The sequence below is a fragment of the Xiphophorus couchianus genome, chromosome 14 (genome assembly GCF_001444195.1).
Source record: "Xiphophorus couchianus chromosome 14, X_couchianus-1.0, whole genome shotgun sequence".
In the NCBI taxonomy this organism is placed as follows: domain Eukaryota; kingdom Metazoa; phylum Chordata; class Actinopteri; order Cyprinodontiformes; family Poeciliidae; genus Xiphophorus; species Xiphophorus couchianus.
In genome coordinates, this window is record NC_040241.1 from 6,656,370 (window position 1) to 6,683,391 (window position 27,022).

Here is a 27,022-nt window from a genome sequence, read left to right on the forward strand (position 1 = left end):
AATCAGAAAGCAGGTGGGCGGTACCGACAGCGGGGGCAAGGGGTGGAGGGGGGGGAATTCCACATTGAGTGATTGTTGACGCTCCACGCATTTCGGAAACAAGACACATAGACTATAACAACGCAGGCGAATTAATGTATGTATTTTTTATTATCATAATTAGTTCATATAAATAGAATAGAAAAAATATATTTCCATACTAATAAAGCTATTTTTTTCTCCCCATTCACAGTTCTCAGCATTCCCTCAATACGACACAAACATACAAGTTACAGTTCATCCTTCAATCACAAGTCAGAAAAGTGCAATGTCATGTCCTTCATGTAAGTTTTCATGGCGTCATTTCACGCGAGTGAAGAGTTTTTTCCCACTAGAGTCGTGTCAGTTTGAGACATTATTTAAAACATTAGTTTAAAGCATCAGGGGTCGCAGCGATTGGATCCGAGGAATGTCACCAGTGACTTCATACTCTGGGATCCCAACCCTTCAGGCTATAAAAGGTGTGCTGTGCAAGTGTTGACTAAAAAGTGTAAAAAAAATTCCACTCCACTCCATCTAAACCAACTCAGACTAAAAAGGTAAACAATAAAAGTTCATTTCCGTGCAAACTCTACTTTTTTTTGACACTCTTATCTATTGGTCCACTCATTTTGAGGATGGAGCAACTGAAAAACAGTTTTTGTTTTTACTTTTTTCACATCTTTCCATCTCTGTTCATGTAATCAGGAATGTGCGTGTTTTTCCTATTATAACAGGTGGTTGGGATGAAAAACATTTCTTTGGTCCCCGTCTTACAATATCTATGCTAGACCAGTGCATTCCAATAAATCAAAACCATAAGGTAAAACGTTTCCCCACCCCTCAATATAGAAGTGAGATACAAAAATAATTTTTAATACATGATCAATGTCATTCTTCCAAGTCAGACCTTTGTTTTTCGAGGAAGACCACGTTTCTTTTGTAAGCCAGAAGCTTTTCTCTTACAACAGTATTTGGTCATTGTGTTTCTATTGAACCTAAATTAGCATTATTTAGGAATTTGGCGACAAACGTGATCCAGCCTTGGTGAGTTCCCCCGTTAAAAATCTTTTTCAGTATATAGAATGATACAGTACAATGCAGTGTGCCTGGCAGGCCCTTTAGAGGTCCATAAGGTGGAAGAGTTCTCCTTCCAGATGCCATTTGTATTTTGCTTTTAGCAGTCAGGATGGATCGTCTTTATTGTCTCATCCTGTAAAAACGGGTTCTGTTGCCATGACCCTTTTTTTGTCGTCGAGTCGGCATCTGGTGCGCAAATGCAGCCGCCGTCTTCCTTTAAGTCTCAGCCACTGGTTGTGCGGAAACCAGGATGACTCATCCGGCGCTGTGTTCTTTATGGCAGACCGAGCCACGGGCGTTCAGGTCGCAGCGCCCGGTTTAAGCTCGATTAGAACTGAGGAGTCGAATGGTCGGTTTTGACGTAATAGGTGGTGAGTTCTCCTTTCCCCTTCACGTTGACTTTTCCTCGGAGGGTGACGTCGTACCCCACGCTCTGGATAATTTGGGAGGTCTCCTCCGTCACCTGAGTTCATGGTGGGGAGAGGGAAAAAAAATGTTTTCAATGTTAATCCAATCATCTGTTATTAGTATCGTCTTGTTTTAAAGGGGAAGTATTAAGTTTTCCAAGCACACAGCACTATATTATACCACAATTAAGTATCTATGTTAACTACAGTTGTTAAAAAAAACTATCTGTATATAAAATGTGACTTAAAAGAAATTTACTTGGTAATTTAACACCTTGAAATTGGGCTTCTGTCTCTTTAAAAACTCCTGCTCTTTCTGACACTCCGCCTTCAGGAACTCCTCTATTAACTCCATAACAACATTTTTACCAACGTTGCACTGAGAAGCTCCTATGATGAGCTCAGCAGATGCGCAGTGTGCTAATTGCTGCTGGCTAGTCTGAAGGAGCGCCGAGCTGCATCTCGAAGGCGGCGCTAGCTCCACCCGGCCATTTTGCACAACTGAATAGTTGCCGTGGGAGATTCAAGGATTTCTCAAACATGAATGAAAGAATCAAAGCAACACTCCAGGTATGTTTTTAATGAGGGAATAACATTATAACACAATGTAAAACTAAAGAAAAGTTAATTTTACATAATATTGCCAATAAGGAGCTTATTTCTGTACTGGAAGTCTGGAAAAAAAGACAAACATAGATAAAAGTTTATTTTATAAGTCATTAATTTGTGCATGTATTGAGAGTTTTTCTAACCTGTAACTTGTCCAGTTCCCCTGTGCTTTCCATCCTACTGGCAACATTAACAGAGTTCCCCCAGATGTCATACTGAGGTTTATGGGCGCCGATAACTCCCGCGATCACTGGGCCGTGATTTGCTCCTGCAAGTGAATAACAGACAAGAATACATGCTTGTTCACATTTAAGATAAATTATCATTTTAATATAAAAATGCCTCCTATTTAGGACTTTATATCCAGTTTGTATTTGCATCTGTGGGTTTTGTATTAGTTTCTTATTCAAAATAGCTGAACCCTCTACAGAAAAGCAAAGTAAAAAGGCAGTTCAAAGTGCTTTACACCATAAAAACATAACACAGTCACCAGTAATAAACATTACATTTAGTTAAACTACATCATCAGAATCATCAAGCAAACACACATCAAACATGTTGAGCAATGTTCCAGTTACGACTAATCAAAGGCAACTCTATACAGGTGGAGTTTTAGTATTGATTTAGTGTTTCAGCAGTTTTGCAGTTTTCTGAAAGTTTGTTCCAGATTAGAGATGCATAAAAGCTGAATGCTGCTTCTACAGGTTTGATTCTGGTTCTGAGGATGCAGAGTAGACTGGAACAGTAAACCTCACAAATTATGTTTCATTCATTCATTTTTCAAAAACACATTTCAGCGTTTAGAGATAAAATAGTGAGACAACTTCTGTTTGTAATTAAAGGCACTTCTGGAACCAGAGTTTGTGCTTTAACATATCAAAGCAGTTGTTGTTGGGTTTTTTTTCAGTGAACTCTCCACTCTCCTGGGAATATTAAAATGAACTCACCGATCCGGAGTTTAAAGTTGTTAAAAGAGTGCTGGTTGAGTTTTTCCAGTTTGCGCATCATTGCTATTGCAAATTCCACCATGGTGCGGACAGTAGTGTAGGTCATGTCGATTTTCTGTAGGGGGAGCCAGAGATCACACTTGTTAGCAGGGCTTTTCTTTTACATGTTGAAAAAAAACCCAAGAGGAATGCTTTTTCCCTGTGCCGGCTGAACTTGCTTTGCAAAAATGTAGCAAACAATTAATACAAACTTTGACGTGTTTCGTGTTTTTTTTTTCATTTTACAAACCTTATTGTCTTCTCCTACAGGGGAGTGTCTTAGTCCTGCAGCAGCCATGTAAGTGCTGCCAATCGTCTTAATCTTCTCAACGGAAGAGAATTTGGGCTTAGACAGAAGCTGCATTGAGACGCACACAGACTAAATGTTAGAAAGAAGAAGAGAAGAGAGTATTTAACTTTCTTTCACATCATCTCCGCGGTCGTACGTCATCGAAGTCCACTATGATCTCATTGAGGAAGCGCAGACACTCCAGGCCGTCTCCGTTGGCGCTGCTCTCATTGTAAAACTCTTTGAACTGAGGCATCGATGCGAACAACACACACACGCATTCGTATGACTCGCTGTACAGGTCCTGCAAAAAAAATAAATAAAGGGAGATGTTGTAGATGAAGACACTTTGAACTGACGACTAACTCGTCCCGAGGTTTAACATTTGGGAGCATGTTGACTGAGATGCAGGGAGATGTTGACAAAAATTCTGCCAAAAATGTTCAGATGTCTCGTTTTTATATATATTTATCATCCAAGGTTTAATATTGTTTTGTTATAAGCTCATATTTCTGTGGGTCTGTACTAGGGATGGAAGTTATCAATTGATCAGTTAATGTAAAGTTGATTGATCTTACCGATTGATTGATTGCTTGAGAAGCTGCCATTTTCTTTAAAAAATCTGAGTTTTCTCTTGTATCAAGATGGTAATTGTCTAACACCAAACTCTGGTTTTCTCACATTATTAAACTAAAACTAAAATATGAAAAGAATAAAATATGCAAAACACTTAATTCCCCGTGAACAGAGAGATGTTCGTCCATACAGAAGACCCATCGGCGGTAGCTTTGGAAGGAATATTAAAACAGATCTGAAAATCAACAGCATGTATTGGCACAACGTTTCTTCATCATGTTTCATCAAGTTTTCTTTGTTATATAGTGTTTATATTTCTAAACTGGTAAAGCTCCGCCATCTTTGTCTCTGTATCAAAGATACATTGTTAAGCGGTGGTCAGCGCTTAACGATGACCAGCGGCGCTCTGCGACGGATGTCAGCCAAACAACAACACTAAAAGAAGGTCTAAGCGAACGTTTTGAAGTTAATCGATTGCACCCAATTCTAATTTAATAAACTATTAATCGCAAGCTGATTAATTGCTTGCATCTGTCCTGCTTCTACAGTATTTACTTGATTGCGGACGGCTTTGCCCATGAAGAAGGAGGCGACGTGAAGTGGCATGACGTTCTGTAGGAGGAGCTTGTTGACGTTCTCCATGGTCTCCATCTCCTCTCGCTCTGTTTGGAAGCAGCACTCCAGCAGGAAGTCTACGCGACACGTCAGCTCATCCTGACAGAGTCACACAAACGCACACAACGTCTCAACGTGCATCGACTAATTTGCTACGCTTTACATTGCGTGGTAATTGATAAAAAGAGACGAACCCGTCTAGCCAGAATGAGGCACACAAAGTAAAAGATGACCAGCCAGATCCCGGACATGATCTGAGGGTCCTTCAGCACCCCGACACTGTAGACAAACACAAAAATAAAGTAATTCTAGAGTTGAACAGATCAATAAAAAGGACAACCCACTCCCCCTTCCAACTTCCTCAAACATGGATGTCTTGTTTCTAAACTGGGTTTGCATCCCCCGCCACCCAGGAGGGCTTCTTTCTATAGAAAGCAGCTAAATAAATGATGGAGATCTGAAACCGCAGACAAGGATTCGCAATCTGGGCTCGACGTCACGAACAAAAGGGAAGAAATTTAACACCTTCCCGAAGCGAGGCTGGTGGCGTTACGACTGCCGAGGGCGCTGAGCGGAGGGAAGTTTAACACATGGTTTTCATCTGCACGCACTCAGCGATGCATTAGTTTGTCGACAAACCGAAATGTAAACAGAAACAAGATTTCAGTAATTGATTAATCTACTATCCTGATGATTAATTGGTTAAAACACATATGCACATCCTGGAGATTTTTTCATTTAAGCCGTTTTTATACAGTATTATAAATGTATTACAGGATGAAAATAACCCAATAGTTCAATTCCTTTCTTTTTTAAATAAGAAAATAAGCATATTATTTCCTATAATGCAGTAACATAGCATTCCTTTAGTGAACACTTGATCATTTGTAGTAAAGGATGCATCTGCAGCTAAAAAATACTTCTAACATCCAAATAGCACCAGTAGTACTATGCGTAGGTCACTCACTGTGTGTGATTTGTATCATAGAACACATCCACAAGGCAGTTGGACTCGTTTTCGTAGACTTTGAGGAAGAGGGCTAGGTACACCACCACAGCCAGCGTGAGCAGGAATCCCTTCACAGAGAAGCAGATCCTAACAAACACCATCACTCCCAGCATGGCCAGCAGGCAGCAGTACAGGTAGTACTGGATGTTTTCACCAAATGGAGGGAGGGCAGAGAAACAGGTGCAAATTGGTGAGATGTGTTGTTCAAACTTGGAATGGAGAATTCAGAGTTTAGCTTCAGATACTATGGCTGCAAATACAGTGAAACCTACTAGATAGGTAATAGTTAGCCAACAAGGTTAAAGATTAATGTAAACTATGGGAAATGCAAACACAGAGAGAAATCAATGTTAGCACAGAAAAAGGTACAAAAACTGTCTCCCGTTTCCATGAATGTGTTGTCAAATGTACAAAAAAGATCTCATAATCCGGTGAGATACTCACAGGCAGATTATACAGTCTCTGTCCTCCTAAATATGTGGTGTTAGTGACCGACGTGCAGTTTCTTCCTGGGAGGACGATCTGGAAAGAATGCAGACACAGTGGAAATAAGACCATCAAGCAAACGAATCGACGACTGACCGAAAACAATACTTACCAAGTTGAGGATGGCCATAAGCAAAGTGATGAGGATACACAGAGTGACGAGGAAAAGCCGCAGCACCGCCCTGGCAAGGAGGTTGCGCGACAGCTTCACTACCCACTGGACATTTAATGGCAACTTGGAGTGCAATTTCTGATGAGGATAAAGCGAAAAACGTCACTATGGCACCATTCTGAGTCTTTTCAGGACACAGATAACTGGTGATCATTTCTACTTAGGGGAGACCATTAGATTACGCTTTCCATTTTAATTTTTTAATGGCAGAAACTCCAATGTTTTTTGATAACTTTCATCTAAATTTCCAAAATCATATTTGCTTACATGGTCTGGCAAAGTATCCATACCATTTAAACTCACCTTTTAGCCACATTACATCCACAAACCTCAATATATTTAGTGAATGCTGCTGCTTGGTTTCCTTAGATGGAAAACGTTTTTCATCAATTTGAAGAATAAACTGAACTTGATGCATTGTTTGATAACTAGGTTGAATTGGAACTGACTCGATTATATTGAATTGACTTTTTTTTTGTAAAGTACCTTAATATGACGTGTTGTGAATTGGCACTAAGTAAAATTGAGCTGATTTAAATGAGATGCATTGGAGTTTTTCAGGGATTCATGTCTTAAACATACACAAACTTGTGTTGGTCTGTAACCTAAATTCCCAATAAAGAGCATTAAAGTTTGGTAATATTCTAGTGGTTTGATTGATTTGGCAAAACAGTGAGTGTTTCTTTTTCTCTAGAACTTTATTTCAATGTAGCTGATCTCAAGTAGCGTCAGTTACAAGTCATGCAGCGTTAATTTGATGTTGACATTAAAGTGACGCATAAGCGTAGACTTTACCTTCATGTATGCAACAAAAGAAATGACCAGAAGTGCCACCATTACGGGGAAGGTCACACCGTAAGACACTGCCATTTGAAAGTTCCTATAACAGTAACAAAGTTGAGTTAAGTTAATCTGCTCGCCGTAAATAATAATAATGTTCAGAACAATTAAGATGGAGCCTTATACAATAGACACAACGGTTGTATGCATGAAGATGTTTTAAGAGCTACTTACTTTTCAGAGACAAGCATCTGGACGGTGAAAAGAGTCACGAAAATGATGACGATGCAGCTCACCGAGTAGTGCAAATTTGTCACCTTTGAGAGGCGGAACTGGAAAGCAGTTTTTAAAAACGCTGGTTAGGAGTGACAAGATTTAGTCTTTTCAGTCACAAGGTTTCCTGTGTAGAGCCCTGCCAAAGTACTAATATTCAAACTTTTGTATATTTTTTCACATTAAAACCTCTAACTTGAATTGATTTTATATGGAGTTGAAGAAAAACGACACTTTGGCTTGAATGAGTGTTCAGTTCAAACTCAGTCAGACTGGATGGAGCTCATTTGTGAATAGCAGTTTTCACTTATAACGTTGGAAGAATGTCTCAATCTGCAAGTGGAGCTAGTACCGGTACTTTTTTATCAATATCAAGTGATTATTGACTAAAAACAAGCTCCTACATCTTGCTGAAAAGCTACTTGTAAGCTAGCTTTGTCTTATTTCAAGTGCATTCAAATATTTGCAGTAGAAACTGGACCAAAAATACTTGGTATGACTTTTTTGTTTGTTTTCCAGTATATCTAACAATTTCCTTATTTGAGCTGTGAAACTCTGCAGCTCTTCCAAAGCTACAATTAGCATGTGGGGAATTGGTTGCACTAGATTTTATTTATTGCTGTCTGAGTAAATGAGCAACACATTTTTCAGATTTTTATTTCTGAAATATTTTGATTGCCATGTCATTTTCCTCCATAAAATTCACAATTACACTAAGATTCTAGTAAAACAAATTGAAGTCTGTGTTTGTAACGTCTCAAAAGAAGAAATAACTGAAGGCATATAAATACTTTTTGCAAGGAATTTTATGTGTACATACTTTTAAAGAGCATATATTAGGTTTTAGAAGAAAATATACCTGTTTCTCGACACAGAGGTCATTAAACAACAGAGTCAACCAGTTGAGTTTCTTCACTTTCCTCCTAAATGAAAAGAAACAAGGAAACACTGGAGAAATTTAATAAGATAAAACAGCATCTTTTATATTGTCATATTTTAGACTTTAAAATTCAAAAAGACGTGAAAAAGTAATATCAGCCTCAACTGCCTTGAATGTAATGAAGATGTTTAACTTTTGCCTGACAGAAATTACCCACAAGAAAAAAACTACACAAAACAGCAAAGCTATAACAAAATTTAAGACCTCTGATTAACATATTTAAGACCAACTTACATGTTTTAAAAGCATTTAAGACATTTTAAGGATGAGTGGACACCCTGTAAACTCACCCAGCTATGTCCACTGTGTCCAGCGATCCCTTTATGCTGCTGTCAATAGACAGACTAAAACAAATGAAAAGACATTATTGATGGTATCTTCTGAGAAGACCAGAGAGTAGGTTTTGTTTAGCTCCTTTAAGCTGGATGGATTTGACTTTGGAGTAATTTTATCAACGACTCTTTAAGAGATTCTCGCCGCTTACCGGTTGGGATTGTTGTGAAAATGTGTTTCTTCCTAGAATCAAACACAAACATAACAGGCACTGTTAGACTGGGGTACAATAGGCCATGATCAAACAGCCGTGAGAGACAAAACAGAGACTGCCCTGCATGTCCTTTACAACACGGCCCAGTGGGACGGAGAAGCAGGAATACGTCCTTACCGTCGATGTCAGCCGTGGACGCGGTATGACGCCTTTGAGAGGCTTGAAGGGCTTCTTTTTCTGTGGGTTGCTCAGGTCGGCGAAAGGGTGGACGTTCTTCCAAGATTTGAGGTACTGAGACATTCGGACGGACGCCCGTTGCTTGTTCTCACCTGCTGCCTGAAGTTACAGCAGAGGCCATTCAGTATTTAGATCAACAGCGCATACTTACAAGAAAATAATCTTTTAATACACATTTTAAGCTAGTGTTTCCCCACAAGGGCAGGGCAGGGGAATTTTGTTTACATAGCCCATTTTCAGCAATAAGGCAATTCAAACTGTGTGCCCCTACCAGATTAGGCCTTCGCGGAACACTGCTTGGTTTGTTAGGGTCAATAACCAGGAATGTTTTTCTCCCGTTAAGGTGAGTATTTCGACTTTCCCCATCCCCGTCCTCCACCTCGTACGCTCCATTCAGGTGCTGCAGTGTTTCTTCGGTTATGTGGACTCGCCTGGTTGGACCGGCATTTACAAACAGAAGTTCAAATGTTTCCAGAATAGACTAAAACTTAAGAATATTGCTTTTTCATTGAAATTAACTAACATTTTTGCATGGTTTCATACAGTTTAGTTATCAGATAAGGATCACTTTTCTTACCCAGGAAGGCCTCCGGACTCCATTTGATTGGCTAAGGTAACATCATTTGACCAGACGTCATACTGCCACTTCTGAGAGCCAATCACACCGGAGAGCACGTTGCCAGTGTGAACGCCAACCCTCATGTTGATATCCACTTCTGTAGCCCGTCTAAGTTCACTAGAAGGAGGCAAAGAAGAAGCTAAAAATCGAAGTTTCACTGAGAAAAATGGATAAAATCGAAGAAGATGTGAATGAATGTTTTCAATTTGCCTTAAAAAGTGTCTTCACACCATATTTAGAGCTATCTACTTATAATAAGCTAATCTAGTTTTCATGTTATTATTAAATATAAATAGAATTTCATTGTGTTTAATATGAAATGTAATAACTTTCCACATCAGAACAGCTTTTAGTTTGTTTTCAAAGTCCGTAAATATTGTTCCATTCAAATTAATTGGAACCATATATTGCCACATTTGATTTGCATTTGCCTCAGACATGAATTTCCAAGGAATGCAAGCAATGAGGCTTCCACCTCCTGGTCTTCTGCATTTGCATCAAACAGCACAGAACAGAAATCAAAATAGATTATGCAAAATATGTTATTTTAAAAGTGTGGGAAAACACAACCAAGGTACTAATACTCTAAGTTTTGTATATTTCGTCACATTAAAACCACTCATTTCAGTTCACAAGTCAATTGTACTTTGACGTGTATGTCAAATCGTTGACGTGGTACGTCAGCAATACCAACACCGGCAGCAGTTGGTACTGAACAAAAAAAAAAAAAACTCTTAAAGGGGTATTATGTGTTTTCCAGGCAAATAGTACCATTTTATAGTACAGTGAAGTAACTATGTTAACTTCAGTTGCTATAAAAATGCTACATATGTCAAATATGACGTAAAATAAATTTGATGTTGTAATTTAACGCCTTGAAATTGGGCTTCTGTCTCTTTAAAAACTCCTGGTCTTTCTGGAACTCCGCCTTCAGAAAGTCATCACAACAACCCTTCTCTATTAATCCTCTAGCAATGTTTTTACCAACGTTGTACTGAGAAGTAGCTCATATAAGGAGCTCAGCAGATGCGCAGACTCAAAGGCGGAGCTAAGTCCACTCAGGCTTTTTGCACAGTTGAATGGTTGCTATAGAGATTAAAGGATTTCTCAAACATGCATGAAAGGATGAAAGCAACACTTTGCGAAACAACTGAAAACAACAATGTGTAAAACTTTCTGCATAAATCTACTGATAACTAAAAGTGATTGGAAAGTTGCTAAGAGTTGATCAAATATCAAAATGTCATTTTTTTAAGTCAAAACCTAACAGAAGAAGTGAAAAAGGTGCATTTCTAAAATTATTTTGGAATTATTTTGGAACAAAGAAAATAATTCTTGGTCATTTGTTGTCCCTACTGATCATTTTGTGGTCTTGTACGTTGTAAATGCCGGTATAACACATTTTGATCATTTAAAAATTTCTTGGGGAAGGGTTAGACAAACTCAGATAGATCCAGATGGACTGACTTGATGGCGGTGCACATGTCCAGGCCCATCTGAACGCAGTTGATGGCGTGGGTGGGAATGGGGTCAGGGAGGCCGGAAACACAATAGTAGCAGTCCCCCAGGATCTTGATGCGGAGACACCCGTTCTTCTGTGCTCAGAAAGAAACACGGGGGACCAAAGAGTTGGGTCTTAAACATCTGATTCAACAGAAAGATGTCTATCACAAAAACATCATTCGCAGCTTTACCTTTGCAATGTCGTCAAATTTGCCAAAAAGCTTGTTGAGGACCGCGACCAGCTCCTCGGGCGTGCAGGTGCTCGCTAGCTTAGTGAAGCCGACAATGTCTGCATACAGGATGCTGGACAAACGCAGAGAAAAAGAAATATTTAACATATGGTGAAGATAAAAAGGAATATGTTTTTGTTTTTGGTAGGATGTACCAGTCAAAGCTAACAATAAGAAGCTAGTCAGGGTCTGTCACTGGGTAGAAGCAGGCATAGAGGGGCGTTCACAAGGAGATAGGACAAATGTAGTATAAATAGTAAGTAAATTAAATCTTCACTACAAAGTTATATTTATAAAGCCAAAATGTGTGTTAAGAAGTAGCTGTGTTGTGTTTTATTTCTTTCAGATAAACCCTGAAGCGAGGTGTGTACTGTGACAAAGTCTTTAGCCATGTCTCATTTCTTCGTAAATTAGTTCTGACAGACACATTTTTATCTAATCCTGTGAAAAGGTCTAGAGAAATATAGTTTATTCTGTATATTTCTGTAAATGTGAACCACTTTTTACACTCCAGAACAATCCAGTTCTAAACTTGATTTAGTTTCCTTCTTTCTTTCTCCTTTCCTTTCTTCTCTCTTTCCTTCCTTCTATTTTCCATATTTCATTTTCTCTTTCCTACTTTCCTTCCTTCCTCCTTTCTTTCTTTCCTTTTTTCCTTCTGTCTTTTATTCTTTCCTTTCTTCTTTATGTCATTCTCTCTTCCTTTCTTTCCTTCGTTCCTTCATTTCTTTCTTTCTAACAATGGCACAGTTTGTCACATTGTGGTTGTAGTATGTAGAAATCAATAAATATTGAACCCCTGCTACTCTGTTGCCCCTAAATAAAAGCCGCTAAGCCCACACCTTGCTTCTTTTATTTTTATTTGAGAAAAACCTTGAAAACATGGTCTCATTTCCCCTTCCACATCACATTTCTGAGCTGCTCCGTGTCGCTGATAATGCATAAATACTGAGGATCTGTAACAGAACCAGCCAATTAGCACTAAGAGCGATCAGCCAACCCTCCACCTGCAGCCCTTACCTGACATCCCTGTGCTGCCGAACGTAAAGACTGTGAAAGTTGGGGTGGTTGCTGGTTTCTTTCGCCTCGTCGCCCTTTGGCTTGGACAGCCTCCTGATGACCTCACTTTTCAGCTCCACGGCGATGTAGCGTGGCAACACCGACAGCAAGAGCCCCTCCTGTGTCGGATGAAACACAAGGAAAAGGGTGGGAATGAGTGAGACGCGAAGCAAGGCGGGACGTTTCTAGACTCGAAACCACCAGATTTCTGTCGCTCAGAAACGACAGGGTTGTGTTCGGAGCCTGTAAAAAAGAAAGCAGTGTTTGCTCACTGGGTTGTGTTTCATCTCTTTGTTTGCCCGCAATGAATGGTGCCCATTTGGGTTTGCCTTTTCTATTGCTGCTGAGCCCTCAGACGAGTGAATGATTAATCTATTGGCCTAATAGCAGGGAAAGCATACAGGTACCAGGCAGCGGCTGGCCAGCGAATGAGGCCTTTAATGAGACCAATGACACAGAACCGTTTGTAATCCAGGTGAAACAAGCTGCCTAGAAAGACATTAAGGAGAGACTTTTCATACGACTGACTCTGTCCTTTCTAAACAAAAGGATACGGAGTAACAAGAATCAGTGTGTTATTACTGTAAATATGATTATACAAGTGTTTCAACCTGCTGATACTTCTTCACTTCCTTCTGGGAGCGCACGGCGCTGAACTCTTCCCGCTTCTTGTTGGATGCCCTGAGATCGTTCTCGGTCATCCACAGGTGGAAGACCCCGAAGCAGTTGACGCACACGAACAGCACGGCGTTCGCCACCAGCTGAAAAACAAGAGTTCATCAGATGACGTCTTCGCCTTCTGGACGTCACAGGTTTCCATGAGACACGACCGCGACATGCAAATTAGGCCAAGACAGGCCAAACGATCCTTTTTGTGTTTTCCATTTGTCCTCATTCGGATACATAATGAGCGGTATTATACAAGGTTCCTGTTTACACATGAGTAAGTTGTAAAGCAATAACATATCTGCCTGATCATTTGCATGTTTTCTAGAGGAAGTAAACCGTGTGGGTCACACAATACAAAATACTTTTGTACACCTTCATGCGACATCTGAATTATGATCCTTATGGGAAGGCAATGTTGCAAATATCTTAAAATTCCTTAAAATCACTCTAATCTGGTCATATTGGATTAGATTAAATAAATTATTCAATCTTTTGAAAGAACAAAAGATGGTGTTTTACCTGCTCGGCAAGTTGTGGAATGTTTGGACGAGTGTTTGCATTCTTGACAGGGACATACACACTGATGATGATGATGTGAGAAACACTGCTTCCTATCCCAACTATGAGGGCCCAGGTCAGAGAGAGAGGCAGGACTGTGTAAACACTCAGAGACAGGAAGAGAAAAAACGCCACCTGAACACAAGGAGGGAGCAATGAAACTCAAAGAGGGTTTCTGCAGCTATCACCAACTCAAATTTAAAAGTTTAAGACATTTTTAAGACCATTACGACTGAAATTTAAGACATGCATCACGAGAGAAGTGTACAAAAGTAGTAGTTTCAAGCTTTTTTGCCCAGAGTGCACCTAGCATCGTATGTGTTAGCATCAGAAATGAGCCACTGGTGAAGATGAACGTCGATCAGCCAACTGCCGATAGCTTACACTTTGTAAAGTTAGTGATAGATGAAAACAGCTAGCTAATTAGCAATGGTTTATTAGCAGCTAGTTGGCGGTGGGTGTGATTCAAGCTTTTGCCTGACAGAAAAGTCTCATGGGAAAAGTAAACTACATAGAATATGCAAGAGTAAATAGTCCTGCCATGATAAAACTTGAGACCGATGATCAATGTGTTTAAGGGCAACTTATATTATTTTAAATGAATGTAAGAAATCTTAAGGTTTTAATTTCAGATACATGAATTAAAATTTTTTTAAGGATACTGTAACCAAAGAAAAGAACAAAACTCAATCCCATTTTCTTTTGTAGCTGCTTCTCACCTGTTCCCATGCGTTCACCTCTCCCCCTGTGAAGATGAAGACCATCGCCGTGACGTAAAGCATCTCCCAGACGAAGAGCGCCAGCGCTCCTCCACAGCGTCTTACTGTGGCCACCCAGGGCAGGCACACCAGCAAGATCACGTTCAGACAGAGAACCACGCACACCACCGACAGGGCACCAACGTGATCGCCGAGGTACGGTTCTTCTGTCTGGATAATGCAAAAGTTAGCAGATTAAGGTAAAGTTTAAACAGCAACTCTTACTTTTCTTCTTTCATACAAAGTGTCTTCATGGGATGACATTAAATTCTGGAAGGCTTTCAGATATATCTGCCTTTATCTCTGTAGATATTGCATATCAGGCTAGGAGCTCCAACAGTTTAAAAAGGCTCTACCATACTTCATCCGAAGTGAAAAAAATGTCTCTCGTCGACGTAGTCGCGTGACAAAAATGCCATAATTTTGTCTGGAGGGAGGCATCCGACTGATCTTCACGACACCAGACCCAGATCCAGTTATTTCACAGAGAGCTTTGTGCGAAGTGTTGTGTGATTGGTCAGAGGTTTGTGGGCGTGTGTTATGCAGAAATGTAAGGAAGTGTTCAGGAGCAGTATCTCTTTTAAATGAGGAAACTTTCTTACTATAAAGAGACGTAAAACCTTTGCTGTTACAAAAATGTTTCTTGTTACAATGAGATTAAAAACAAAATATCTTCTCATTTAAATCAGAAAGTCAGTGACAGTAAAACACCTCTTGGTCTTTTTAGTTGTTGTCTAGAGAAAACAGGGTGAGAAGGAGGAGAGTCATAACTAGCCCCTTAATGCCTTCTCAACAAGTCATAATCTGTCTGAGGAGCGTATTTTTACATCTTGTTACAACGAGATAAACAACTGGTCAAATTATAACGAGGAACTCATTAAAACAAATAGTATATTGTTATAATGAGATATGAAACTTGTTTCTTGTAACAAGAAACAACAACGAGAAATGTGAGTTTCTCATCAAAGGACAAGTTTCTTGTTATAACGAGATATAACACTTATTATGACAAGAAACTTTCATATTTTAACGAGATGTAAAAATTTCTCAATGAAACACGAGAGTTTCTCGTTGAAAAGAAAACGTTTCTTGTTAAAACTAGAAAGTTTCTAACTTTCTTGTTAAAACAAGACATAAAACTCATCTTGTTTTAACAAGAAACTTGCCTTTTAACAAGAGTTTTATCTCTATATGAAAAATGAGACGATAACATGAAACTTTATAATGACTTTTTACTTCTAACTGCCCAATCGCTTAACCCCTCTGGCGGTTAAATGTTTCCATAGGACTGCACTTGAACAGCGATTTTGGGAGTTTGTCTTAACTGATCTGCTTCCACAATCCGTCACCAAACGTCCCACAACCACATGACCCCGCGTACTCTTCAGCTTCAGATTAAGTATGGGAGAGCCTTAAAAGTCCTACATAAGGCCTACTTCTGCCTACCTAGCTGATATGAAATGAAATCATCAACATGAACAAGAACATCATGTAGTTCAGGACAGAAAAGCACCATCAGAACCCAGTTCTTTCCTGACCTTCTATGGGAAAACTATTATTTTTATCACACATTTAGATGGGAAAGTGTATTGACAGGCACCTGGGTAAGACATGCTTTTATATCCTGTTGTCTTGACTACCGTAAGCCGATTTTCTTTGGAACTAGTCAGGCGTCTGCTGCTTGCTTCCAACAACTCGTAAACTCATTTCATACAAATATGTTGCCATTTCCTCTCTGTATCACTTTATCTTAATAAACCTGTTTTCGTCCACATCATAAACCACAGCCACCAACTTTTTAAAAAAGTATTTTTGAATGTCACTGTTTTTTTTTATCTGAAACTTGTCAGATTATGAGCCCCGAACGAACCAAAATAACTTCCATTGTGCCGAAGGTCTCGTTTATTTCTTTACAGCACACTAGAGTACCGCAGCGAGGCGAATGCACATGTGGGAAAAAAAGCAACAAAAAAAGCAGGCTCTATTTTAGAGGCTCTGTCAGGTCATGAATTAAAAACTGAAATCAATTTCATCAGCAAATCCATCAAAGGTAATACAGGAAGTGTGTGCAAAGCATTCCAGTGACTGACCTATAAACCTTTCAATTGCTGCTCTCTCTCAACGAGTCGGAGCAAAATTAAAAAGCCTTTTTTCATTTGCATGAAAAGGGGACTCTGCTTTAAATGTGACCTCACACTTTAATTTTCTTTTTCATAAAACAGAGGAAAGGCTACTCAAATTGGTAATGTTTTTGCAGTTACTATAGTTACTATTTTATTTGATGTTACAGGTTTCCATGAGTGCGCTTTAAAGACAGAAATATAAATAACACAATTCCACACAGACACACACACACACACACGCCCCCCCCACACACACACACGTGATCATATCCAAGTGCAGTAAACATAGCATATCAAACATGTTAATCACTCCTGCAGAGCTCTGCGTAGGTGTGACGTGTTGTTCCGTTTCTGGGGAGGCGCAGGGACAGCTATATGGGGAAGCTCTGACGAAAGGACGCGCGATCTGAGCTGCTCTGACGTTGGAGCAGCAATAAAGCTTTAGGAGTTCAAAGGCAACAGCGGTCTGAAAAAGTATCACTTCTTTAAACGTAGGTAAATACTGTGGGAATACTGGAGACTGTTTGCGCCAACTGCTCACACGCGCTACTTTATTTTTACTGGAATGAAACACATTGTAAACCGGAGTGCAAGAATGTCCTGGTGTTTTCACAAAAACAGGTTTGATGCTCCATTAAACGCCATGATTAGATTTCCTTTTTAAGTCGTTGACTTTTACTGTGATGAAGTAAAAGTCTTCTCTTTGACTCAGAAGACTAGATAATCTAATCTATCAACTGATCATTGTATAAAACAATCGGGCACTTAATCCTTCAAGATAAACATTTTTCAAAGCTGAGAGGTTTGACCTGTTTTTGATTGAAATCTCAAGTGTGAGAAATTTCTGCTTGTTTTATTTCCTGCTATGTATAAAGGCAGTGTTGTGGACAAGCATGTTCAAATGAGTAATATTTTCTCACTTTAGGTTGCACAACAATGCACCTGGCATCATATGTATAAGCATCAGAAATGAGCCAGTGGCAAAGACGAACGCTGTCCAACTGGTCATAATTTACACTTGCCAATGATAGACTCAAAAAAGCTAGCTGGGTAGCTAGCAAGGGCTTATTTTGCAGCTAGTTAGCAGTAGACTCAAAAGCCTTGAGAAAAAAAAATACATAGAATATACAAGTGTAAATAATTCTGCAACAAAATGCAGAACCTGTAATGTATTTAAGGTAAACTTAAAATAATTTAATGAATTTAAGACATTTTTAAGACTATTACGACTGAAATTTAAGACATGCATCACGAGAGAAGTGTACAATAGTAGTAGTGTCAAGCTTTTTTGCTCAGAGTGCACCTAGCATCGTATGGGTTAGCATCAGAAATGAGCCACTGGTGAAGATGAACGTTGATCAGCCAACTGCCAATAATTTACACTTTGTAAAGTTAGTGATAGATGAAAACAGCTAGTTAATTAGCAAGGGTTGATTAGCAGCTAGTTAGCAATGGGTGTGATTCAAGCTTTGCCTGACAGAAAAGTCTCATGAGAAAAGTAAACTACATAGAATACGCAAGAGTAAATAGTCCTGCCATGATAAAACTTGAGACCATTGATCAATGTGTTTAAGGGCAGCTTACATCATTTTAAATGAATTTAAGACATCTTAAGGTCTTAATTACAACCTAAAGTGGTGTTAAGCTTCCCAGAGAAACTTGAACTCATGATCTATTCGTGCATTAACAGTTTCTTCAAACTGAAGAGAGTTTCAACACAGTTTCTCAGAGAAAACATTTCTACTGTAGAAGAGGATCTGGGCACAAACAGCAAGGCCATGTTCTTACACAAACTCCTGTAGTAGTGGGAACCGATTATTTTACTTGCAGTGAATAATATTCAAGTGAAAGAAAGTCAGTCATGTGCAGTCAGACCAATACTGGCCGCCTGACCAATACCGGCAGTTCTAAATTACTGGTGTCATCAAGGAAAAATAATACATAATGATAAAATTATTTATATTGCTATTTTCACACTGTGGTTTGTACTATAAAGTATTTATTTTTCATTTAGCTTAACGAATTCTGATTATTCTTTCTTCAAAATCGCTGAATTTTTGCATTTTCCCATTCAAATGCTCGGTAGCAAAGCAGCAGCGAGCGGAGCCTCACCTGGGATTGATCAACCTTTCACTAACTGCACTGGCTGCCATTCTATGGGAGCATGCTCCTCCAGTCTGTACGTTGCCAATAAAATGGTTAAAAAACATTTAATAGGGGCGTGCCGTGGTGGCGTAGGGGATCGCGCGACCCCTGTTTGGAGGCCTTGAGTCCTTGACGCGGCTGTCGCGGGTTTGACTCCCGGACCCGATGATATTTGCCGCATGTCTTCCCCCTCTCCTTTCCTGTCAGCCTACTTTCATATAAGGGACACTAGAGCCCACAAAAGATCCCCTGGAGAGGTAAAAAAAACCCATTTAATATATGAACTGATATTTCTATAATTTAGCTTATTTATATAGAGTGTTTTTTTGTCACCAACTGCATGTGTAACGTGTTTTGTGAGCTGAGGAGCGATCAGAAACTGCAGAGAACAGATTTGAGGTGAGGCAGGCAGTTCTCTTGCCTCATGACAGGGGGCGCTCATGATCCCAGACATTATTTATTGTCATAGGACAAATCTTGTAATATTCTGACTTTATTCTTGTAATTTAAAAAAACCCAAAACGTAACATTTTAACTGTGCCTAGTTGACCTGAACACGCTTGTCAAACAAGATGGCCGCCCTGGGCATACTGACATCAAAAAATAAATCTCAATTAATCAATAAAATCGATTTGTAGCCTCTTTGTATGTGCTTCTACAGTGGATTGACACATTTCATTTTATTTTGAAAACCATAATTTTCCTTCCATTTCATTATTATAAGATACTTTATGTTAATCAGCTTGAATCAGTTTGAACCAGGAGCAGCTAAAACCAGACGACTTGAGGAGTTTTAGTAGAAGAGATTTACAGACAAAGGTGGGTTTTTTTATCTTAAGTGCAAGATGCATCTATTGTTTTGGCCTTTTTTGAGTCTGCACACTGTAATTAATGATTAATCGATTGCTAAATTAGTTGATTCGTTTTATTTCAATAACTGATTAATCCAATTAATCGTTTCTGCACAATAAGTCTTCCTAACAGACCTGTGGAAGACAAATGGAAAAAAAGTCGAAACACTGAGGCAGACAGACGCTCGCTCACGCTTCATCTCACCCTGCCTGTAGCGGCAATGACGATGATGATGACCACGCAGAAGATGATGGACAGCAGCAGGCCCGACAGCATGGCTGGAGTCTCCTCAACGCAGCGCAAGAAAGCTCTGTTTGTGGCCTGATAGCAGCAAAACACCCCTTCTTTCACACTCCGTCTAGACCGGGTGCTCTGCCTGTCGACGTAGTCGTCCTCGAGGTACCGCACGGACCCGACGTCCATGCTGTCTCTGTTTTGCCTAACGACGGACGATCTGGGTGAACTGCTATTAGTCGTGTTTACCGCTTTCGATTTGCCAGTCAGGTCCAACATGGAATCGCCTCGGTTAAAGTCCAGGTTGCTCTTCCTGGCCTTGTCCGAATCTAGGCTGGTCCCAGACAAGTTGACGGGGGAAACGGAGCTCATCTTCTCCAACTTCCTTGTTTCGAGCTCCAGCCGCTCTCCATCGTAGAGGTCCGTGCCGAAGCCGTTGCAGGCGTAACCGGGGCTGGACTTGGTGCTGCTGTAGTCCGAGTCGGTGCAGCTGTTTGCCTGCAGTGGAAGGTTCATGTCGTTTTGTAGCTTAATGCCAGATGGATCAACCGGGGACTCCTGATCCACGCTCACTTCTCTCCCCCTCAACAAAGAAATGGCCTTGAGAGGTTCGGGAACATGCGCCGTCTTCACCTCGCCCAACTCTACAGAAACCGGGGACGCACCAAGTCCTGACAGGCTCCCTCCAGGAACATCTTGCTGTTTGAGGCCGTCTCTTTTGAGCTCCAAGGTGCTAGCTTTGCCCTTGCCATCGCTGGAGATGACAACAATGTTTGGCACTAAGGCTACCTGTGCTGCTTCTTGTCTGGGCCTGAATTCATCCGGGAAAGTTCTGGACTCGTCTGGCATTGTGATCCGTCAGCTTCTTGCCTCGAGATAAATACCTGCGAGCGCAATCTTACAACTTGTCACAACTTGTCCCAGGGTGCTTGTGTGTCAATTTACAGTGAGTTTGAAGTGTTGTAAGGTCCCACAGATCGATAAGGAATCTTTAACTCGATCTCCTTCAATGAGTTATGTCCCATGTTTTGAGGAAGAAGAACGTCTCTGCCAAAGAAAGAGAGTTCAAAATGAGTATGGAGCAAAGTGAAAACACATTTATAATCAATGAAAAAAAGCATATCTTAGAGGAAAAGCAACAAGAATAGCACAAGTGCAACCTGTACCTACCTTTGGTTTTAGTGCCATTTTCATCACACACCACTTTGAAACATTTCCCCATTATGCAAAACGAGTTAGTCCTCTTCCCCTGTGACACATACGCCTGCATACCGCACACATACTGTACAGCTGTTCAGGTGTGTACCGCATTAAAATGTCAGTGACTCACCCAGTTCGCATTAAAAACATTTTTTCCCATCAACACCTACTGCCAGAGCTTCAGCCCAGCTCTCTTTCTGTGGCTTCCCTCTTTTTGCCTCTTCTTCCCCGTCACAGGAAACCGCCTCTCTGCCCAACCGGTGTTTCATGGCTACAGCTTCCCCATGCAACCTGTCGGCTCCCTTGCCACGTTAATTCCAGGATTAGACTCAGTTTTTTTAATCTATCTGTCCTGCAGCGATTAATCTGATTTATCACTGGTCTAGAAGGGATTATAATGAAATTCATCTCAGCTGGTGTAGTCGATCAGTTTAACGTTGCATCGTTGTTGCAGCTCACATCAGAGAAAGAACCACTTACAGTTCTAAATTACTGGTAATCTTAACGCGAGCTGCTGTTCTGGTAGTATCCTTTCCTCCTTTAAGCTGGTTTCACTACTCTGTTCTGTTAGTCAAAGAAGCAATTTCCTAAAAATAGGGGAAGTTCCCAGAGCTAAAAGTCTAACTTAAACCAGGGATAGGCTACTTCTGTTGGTCTACTTGTCTGCTTTCACAGGCTCTACTTGGACATCCGAGTACAGTTTGTTCATGGTGACCAAAAAAAACTACAAAAAATTTAAAACAAAAATAAAAATATGCAGAGATGAAAAGCTCTACCATTCAGATGCAACGAGAAATGACTCAATTGAAACAAAAACATGTAAAACCTCTTGATCGTAACACAACATGCCCTCCAGGTGTGATGAAACACATAAAAATATCCCAGTGACTAAGCAAAACATCCCATGCATTTTATTATTATTATTATTGTTCATTTGTATCTCAAAGGTTTGTTTTTATGTACACTGATAAAATGCTTCATGTTTTATTACTAAGCACAAACAACAGCTGATTTAAATGAAGTCAAGATGGTTGAGGAAAACAATATTTTATATTCTTAAATGAGAGTGCGTCCTGACAACCTCCCACCCAAATTAGAATAAATAAATACAAAAACGCTATAGTTCCTTAAAAGACTCTCAGATCCTCCAAGATTTTTTTTTTTCTTCTAAAGTTAAACCAAATGTCAGAAAGAACAAGTTGCAAGAATACATAAAAGCTAGCAACATGCTAATATCTCTGGTATGTGAATGATAAAACATTATTTAAGGTTCTAAAATAAATGTAACCTTTTGTGGATAATTGTGGATAGTAATAAATCAATCCATACAAATTAAAAAATGTTTTGGTGTTGCCATATAGTGGCGTTAAAGAAAATCTACAATAATTTAGCCGTGATAAGGTGTTACTTTTCCTCGGTTTAAAGAGTTTGGAGACGAATTTAACAGTAGAACATGTATGGCTCACTTTCCCTATTTAAGTAAAAGGAGCGAATTCACTAAAAATTAGAGAAATGTGCCACGAAGATAGATAGATATCCATACCTTATTGTTAGGCAAAGTTATCTTCGATCTCCCTGTCAGTCCAACTGACAGGCAGCAGGACAGGGTTGAATTTCCCTGATTCTCCGTCGCTCCGCGTCCTCTCAGTCATCTTCCTATCGATATCAAACAAAACTGGAAAAGCACAATAAACATTGCCGAACTAAAACCGAGCGAAAAACAAAACAATTGTCCGTCAAAGATCCTTATTTTTCGTTGCTGAAAACAGCCTTTTAGAAAGTCCGGGTCTCGATGCAGCAGCGCACGAGCGCCTCTCTGAAGTTCAGCTGGCTGAGCTTCAGCGGAGATGAGCGCGAGCGTAGGCGCGCGCCGGCCTGCCTGTGTGCGTGGGAGCGCGCGCGCTGGTCCAGCAGCAACAAAGCAAACAGAGTGAAAGTAAACAGAGAGAGAGAGAGAGAAGACGGGACAGAGATCAGCCTGGCTGCTGCCGCTGCTGGTTCCGTGTTGCAGGACTTTATTCAGTTTTTAAAATTGTAATTCAATTAATTGTGCCACAATATCAAGACTCGGGTCTGTCGACTGATTTACTTTTTATTAAATACAGTTAAATGGAACAAATCAACGTAAAACAGCATCATTAAAGTAGAATTGTGAATAAAACAAGCAATGCAACAAAGGTAAAATGGATAATTTTGAGTTCTCAACATCTCACAAAGGTGCTTGTGGTGTTGGTAGCATCATGCTGAGGGGATACGGTTCTTCAGTGTAGGAACAGTAAAGCTGGTAAGAGTTGACCAGAATAGTGGTAAAACATTCAATGATTTTTAGTTGAATATCAGCTCAGTCAGTTCAATCTGACTGAGCTGTTTTACAAAAACTAATTGTAAAAAGAAAAAAAATTACATACCCTAAAAGACTTTCAGCTGTAATTATAGAAAGATGTTTTTTAAAAAAACTAATATATTTTAGTTGAATCAGGCTGAATTAAGTGCACTCCACACTCTTCAGTTTTACTTTAGTGGTTTTCAGGCTTCGGATTATAGTCGCAGTAGTCGTATAGGCGGACGAGGTCCAGCAGTGGAAAAACAAAATTGGACAAAGCAAAGGAACAGCATAGAAAGCAAACAAAACGAGATAAACACAGCAGAGACGGGATTTATAAACAAAGACAGGAAGAGATTAGTTGGAAAATTAGATCAATGTGACGAAGTTGTGGAAAACAACTGTTCAAACCTGAAATAAAAAAAAAGGAAAATGAAATCATGGATACATAAAATGAATGAAGAGATGGCTTAATAGCTATGATTGTAATTTTTTATTATTTTTGTCATCATTTTAGACACAACAGTACTGTGGACATCATAATAGCAACACCCATGCAGTTATTGAAGATAGTATGCAACAGCAGCCAACGGTTGGTTTTAGTTAAAACATTTATAGTTATTAATAAATCAGAAATGCTGCTATTTTAAACGAAGAAAAACCAACGGACTCAATTAACGTTCTGTTCAAAGGTTGTCTCTGAATTTGTTTTTCCCCCTCTCTGTCGTCTTGTCTATTTTTTCCAGTCGAATAGCTTTATTGGTGTGGCAATATTACCCCACATTGACAGCCACCGTATTTTTATGACATCAGCAAACACACATGCTCATACCTGACCTTAGATGACACAAATGCTCGCTTCATTGCACGGTAGAGTGTGTATGATGCTGAGATCTGGCAAATTAAAAAGGTTGATATCAAAAGTTTGTGTTCACATCTCGAGATATACACGTTTTAAATTACATTTTGTTTTAAAAAATTGACTTTAAGTTTATGTTTAGATGTTTATGTTTGAATGAATGAATGGAAGTGAATAGTTTCAGTTTTGTGAGACTTGTTTGTTCTTATTATAGAATCATGGGGAAACAATTAAAAGGAACAAAAGCAGTATCTGTATCGTTCCCCCCACACGGAAAACAGAGATAGTTTAAAACACGATCTGATATTTATAAGGTTTTTGTTCCATTCTGGAAACACAAGACAGATCATTTTCAAGCTTTCTTGACATTAGGGCCACTTCTGAGTTGGACAAATTATAGAGTCAAGACTGATCAAACCCCAAAATTATGAAATATTGAAATTAAAGGGAGAACCTAAGGACAGGTTTGCCTAGAACACAATTCTTAAAGGGATTGCCTCTAAATCCTACAGAGAAACAGTAGTTATGAGCTTGAGAGAAGAAACTATTGGTAGTGTGGACTCTGCTGAAGTTTTTAATTTTACCCTGACGTTTAGTCGCGACATATATGAGCCAGCTCGACGCTATGAAGCTTCGCGGAAATTGCATGCATTGTAAACAACCATTTTCCACTGTGCAGAGAAGAAGTGTGGAGCTAAACAAGATGGCTGCTGGTGTTAATTCAATATTTGGAGGCGTGGCCAACACGGACTACACGGCTTTATTGACTTCCTCAGCTGCCATTGCTAAAACTGTAGGCAGACCGCAATTCTAAAAGGAAGCAGAAAATTCATGTCGTTGTTCCCATCTTCTCCTTCTGTTCACCGATTGGCTCGGTTGAAATTCTACTGGAGGAATCCAGGTCAATGGCAGAAAGCCAAGACAGCGCAGTGAAAGAAGATGAGAATCTAATTGCATCTGAATGTAATGGCCAGATAAGAGCGGATCCAGGACTCAGTCTGAAGAGATTATGCAAAGAGCATATAAAGGTCTCTCTTGTGAAATGTTTTAAGAGAAGATTCACAGGGTCATAACTGTGTCACATGATTTATTGTTAAAAGAAAAACAAGGTTCCCATTAAACATATGTGTTTATACATATATATATATATATACATATCTATATATATATACAGAAAATAACTCTAATGTGTGTCTAATACTAACAAAAGTAGCATTTATTTAAAAGTTTCCATACATTTTCTTTTTCAATAACTACACAGAGTGCTGTACGTGTTACATGGCGGAAGTTCTTTATAATTATCAGTAGTCTTTAATCTCCATCAATAGCGCCAATGGCGTTTAAACGTCTCGTTCAGGATGTTCCCCAAAATACACGTGCTGACTTTTTGATCCATTGTTTCAGGCCTCGCCAAACCGGTTCAATGTGAATCTATTCTCGGAAAGACACCGCACCGTATCTGTGCAGCTAAAAAAAAAAAAAAAAATCCTTCCTGTATAAACACGAGTATGCATTGTGCTCTAGTTTTAGTGTTTTATAGATATAAAACAGAAAGTCACAATAGCAGAGCACCAGTCACTGCATCTGTATTGTTTTTTTTTTCAGGTTGTGGCCTTATCTTCTGATTTGGCTGAACTCTAAAACTGTATTTCCAACAAAGTATTTCCTATGTTTGTTGTTTTGGTACGTTTCCTCATTTTAAATCAACATTTTGGATAAGTTCACTTTAGTCATTTCGGTTTATTGAACAAACTGGAGCTTTGTTCGCTGCAGCTTTTAATTCTTTCTGAAACACGCACTCGTAGCACATTTTGCAGAGAGGCCCCTTAATTTAGGGACTGAAAATGAAACTTTGGCAGCAGACTAGGAAGCAGGTTTAAACAGGAAGACGCTCATGTGGATTTAAAGGAACAAGCATTGTTTTCATATGAAGCCTTCTAGAACATTAACCATTTTTTTTTACAACATATTTTATCACAAGAAGGTAAAAAACAAGTTTAAAATAGATTTCGACAAAACAAATATAACAGTTGTGTTTTTGTCTTGGATCTTTTTTAAAACTATAAAGCAAAAATATGTACGTACATGTTCGGCTTCTTCTTATCCAATAAATGGAAGTGACGTCTGACCCCTGGTGGACAAGGCGAAGCACTGCAGGTTGAGTTCAAAGTTTTCCACTGCGGAGTTTTTTTTTTTTTTTTTTAAACCAGTTATAGCAGATTCCAAAATCATGTGCAAAATTAGTGTGTATGTTAAATATGTCAAAGTTATATATATATAAAAAAAAACTGGAAATGAACTGACTTAAACACAAGAACTTCCGGTGTTTCGGTTCCAGCCTTTAAGCGCGTAGTTCATTCCTAGAACTATGCACATATTTCTGTTATTCTTTTGCTAGAGTCATAATGAATGTGATCAGAAAATTTGACAAATTTGAAAATACTATTCTAGAAATGTATTGCAACTGCTATACACAATGATGTACAAGCCTACACTTCTCAAAAACTAGAACAGAAAATTTGAACTTTTGAACTCAGTTCATCTCAACCCAAAGATGAACTGGTTCCTATTTACAAATAACTTTCCTTGAAGAAAAGAAAGCTATATTAGCCTTCCATCTAATTATATAAGTTTGATTTTCTTCCCAATAAAATTGTTCTCAATAAAAAGATTTCTTCTTCTTGTCAGGGCAAAACGAGTTTGTAACTGTGATTAAAAATCGACTGGATACAGGAATATTCATATTTTGATGGCCAAAAGTAAAAACAGCAACTTTAAATATTGAAACATGAGTTTATTCCACCTGTGTCCTTCCAATTGCCATTATGTCTCGTGAACACAAGTCTATGAACATTACTGTTGAAAACAGTGGGTTCGATATTTGCATTTTCACCACAAACAGGATGTAAAAACAAGACAATGGAAA

General features: G+C 39.3%; 1 protein-coding gene across 3 annotated transcripts; it reads right to left on the bottom strand.

Moving 5' to 3' along the window:
* Positions 1-219: 219 nt before the first annotated feature.
* On the bottom strand, positions 220-22,735 carry LOC114157086 (adenylate cyclase type 4). Of its 3 annotated transcripts, none has more exons than XM_028037852.1 (26): positions 22,458-22,735; positions 19,685-20,761; positions 14,322-14,531; positions 13,564-13,737; positions 12,987-13,136; positions 12,337-12,494; positions 11,278-11,389; positions 11,051-11,178; positions 9,542-9,700; positions 9,236-9,395; positions 8,905-9,063; positions 8,725-8,756; positions 8,531-8,584; positions 8,160-8,223; positions 7,262-7,359; positions 7,043-7,127; positions 6,188-6,325; positions 6,034-6,111; positions 5,548-5,729; positions 4,775-4,859; positions 4,521-4,679; positions 3,547-3,693; positions 3,351-3,458; positions 3,062-3,176; positions 2,258-2,382; positions 1,427-1,561 (listed from the first exon to the last, which is right to left on the bottom strand). In XM_028037852.1, exons 2-26 carry the CDS (start codon positions 20,561-20,563, stop codon positions 1,427-1,429), a joined length of 3,894 nt encoding a protein of 1,297 aa, XP_027893653.1. In that variant the 5' UTR covers positions 20,564-20,761; positions 22,458-22,735. The 3 variants fall into 3 exon arrangements, with proteins under 3 accessions (XP_027893655.1, XP_027893653.1, XP_027893654.1); XM_028037853.1 differs by lacking the exon at positions 22,458-22,735 and adding an exon at positions 20,885-20,999; XM_028037854.1 differs by lacking the exon at positions 22,458-22,735 and having other exon boundaries at positions 220-1,561; positions 19,685-20,563.
* Positions 22,736-27,022: the final 4,287 nt, after the last annotated feature.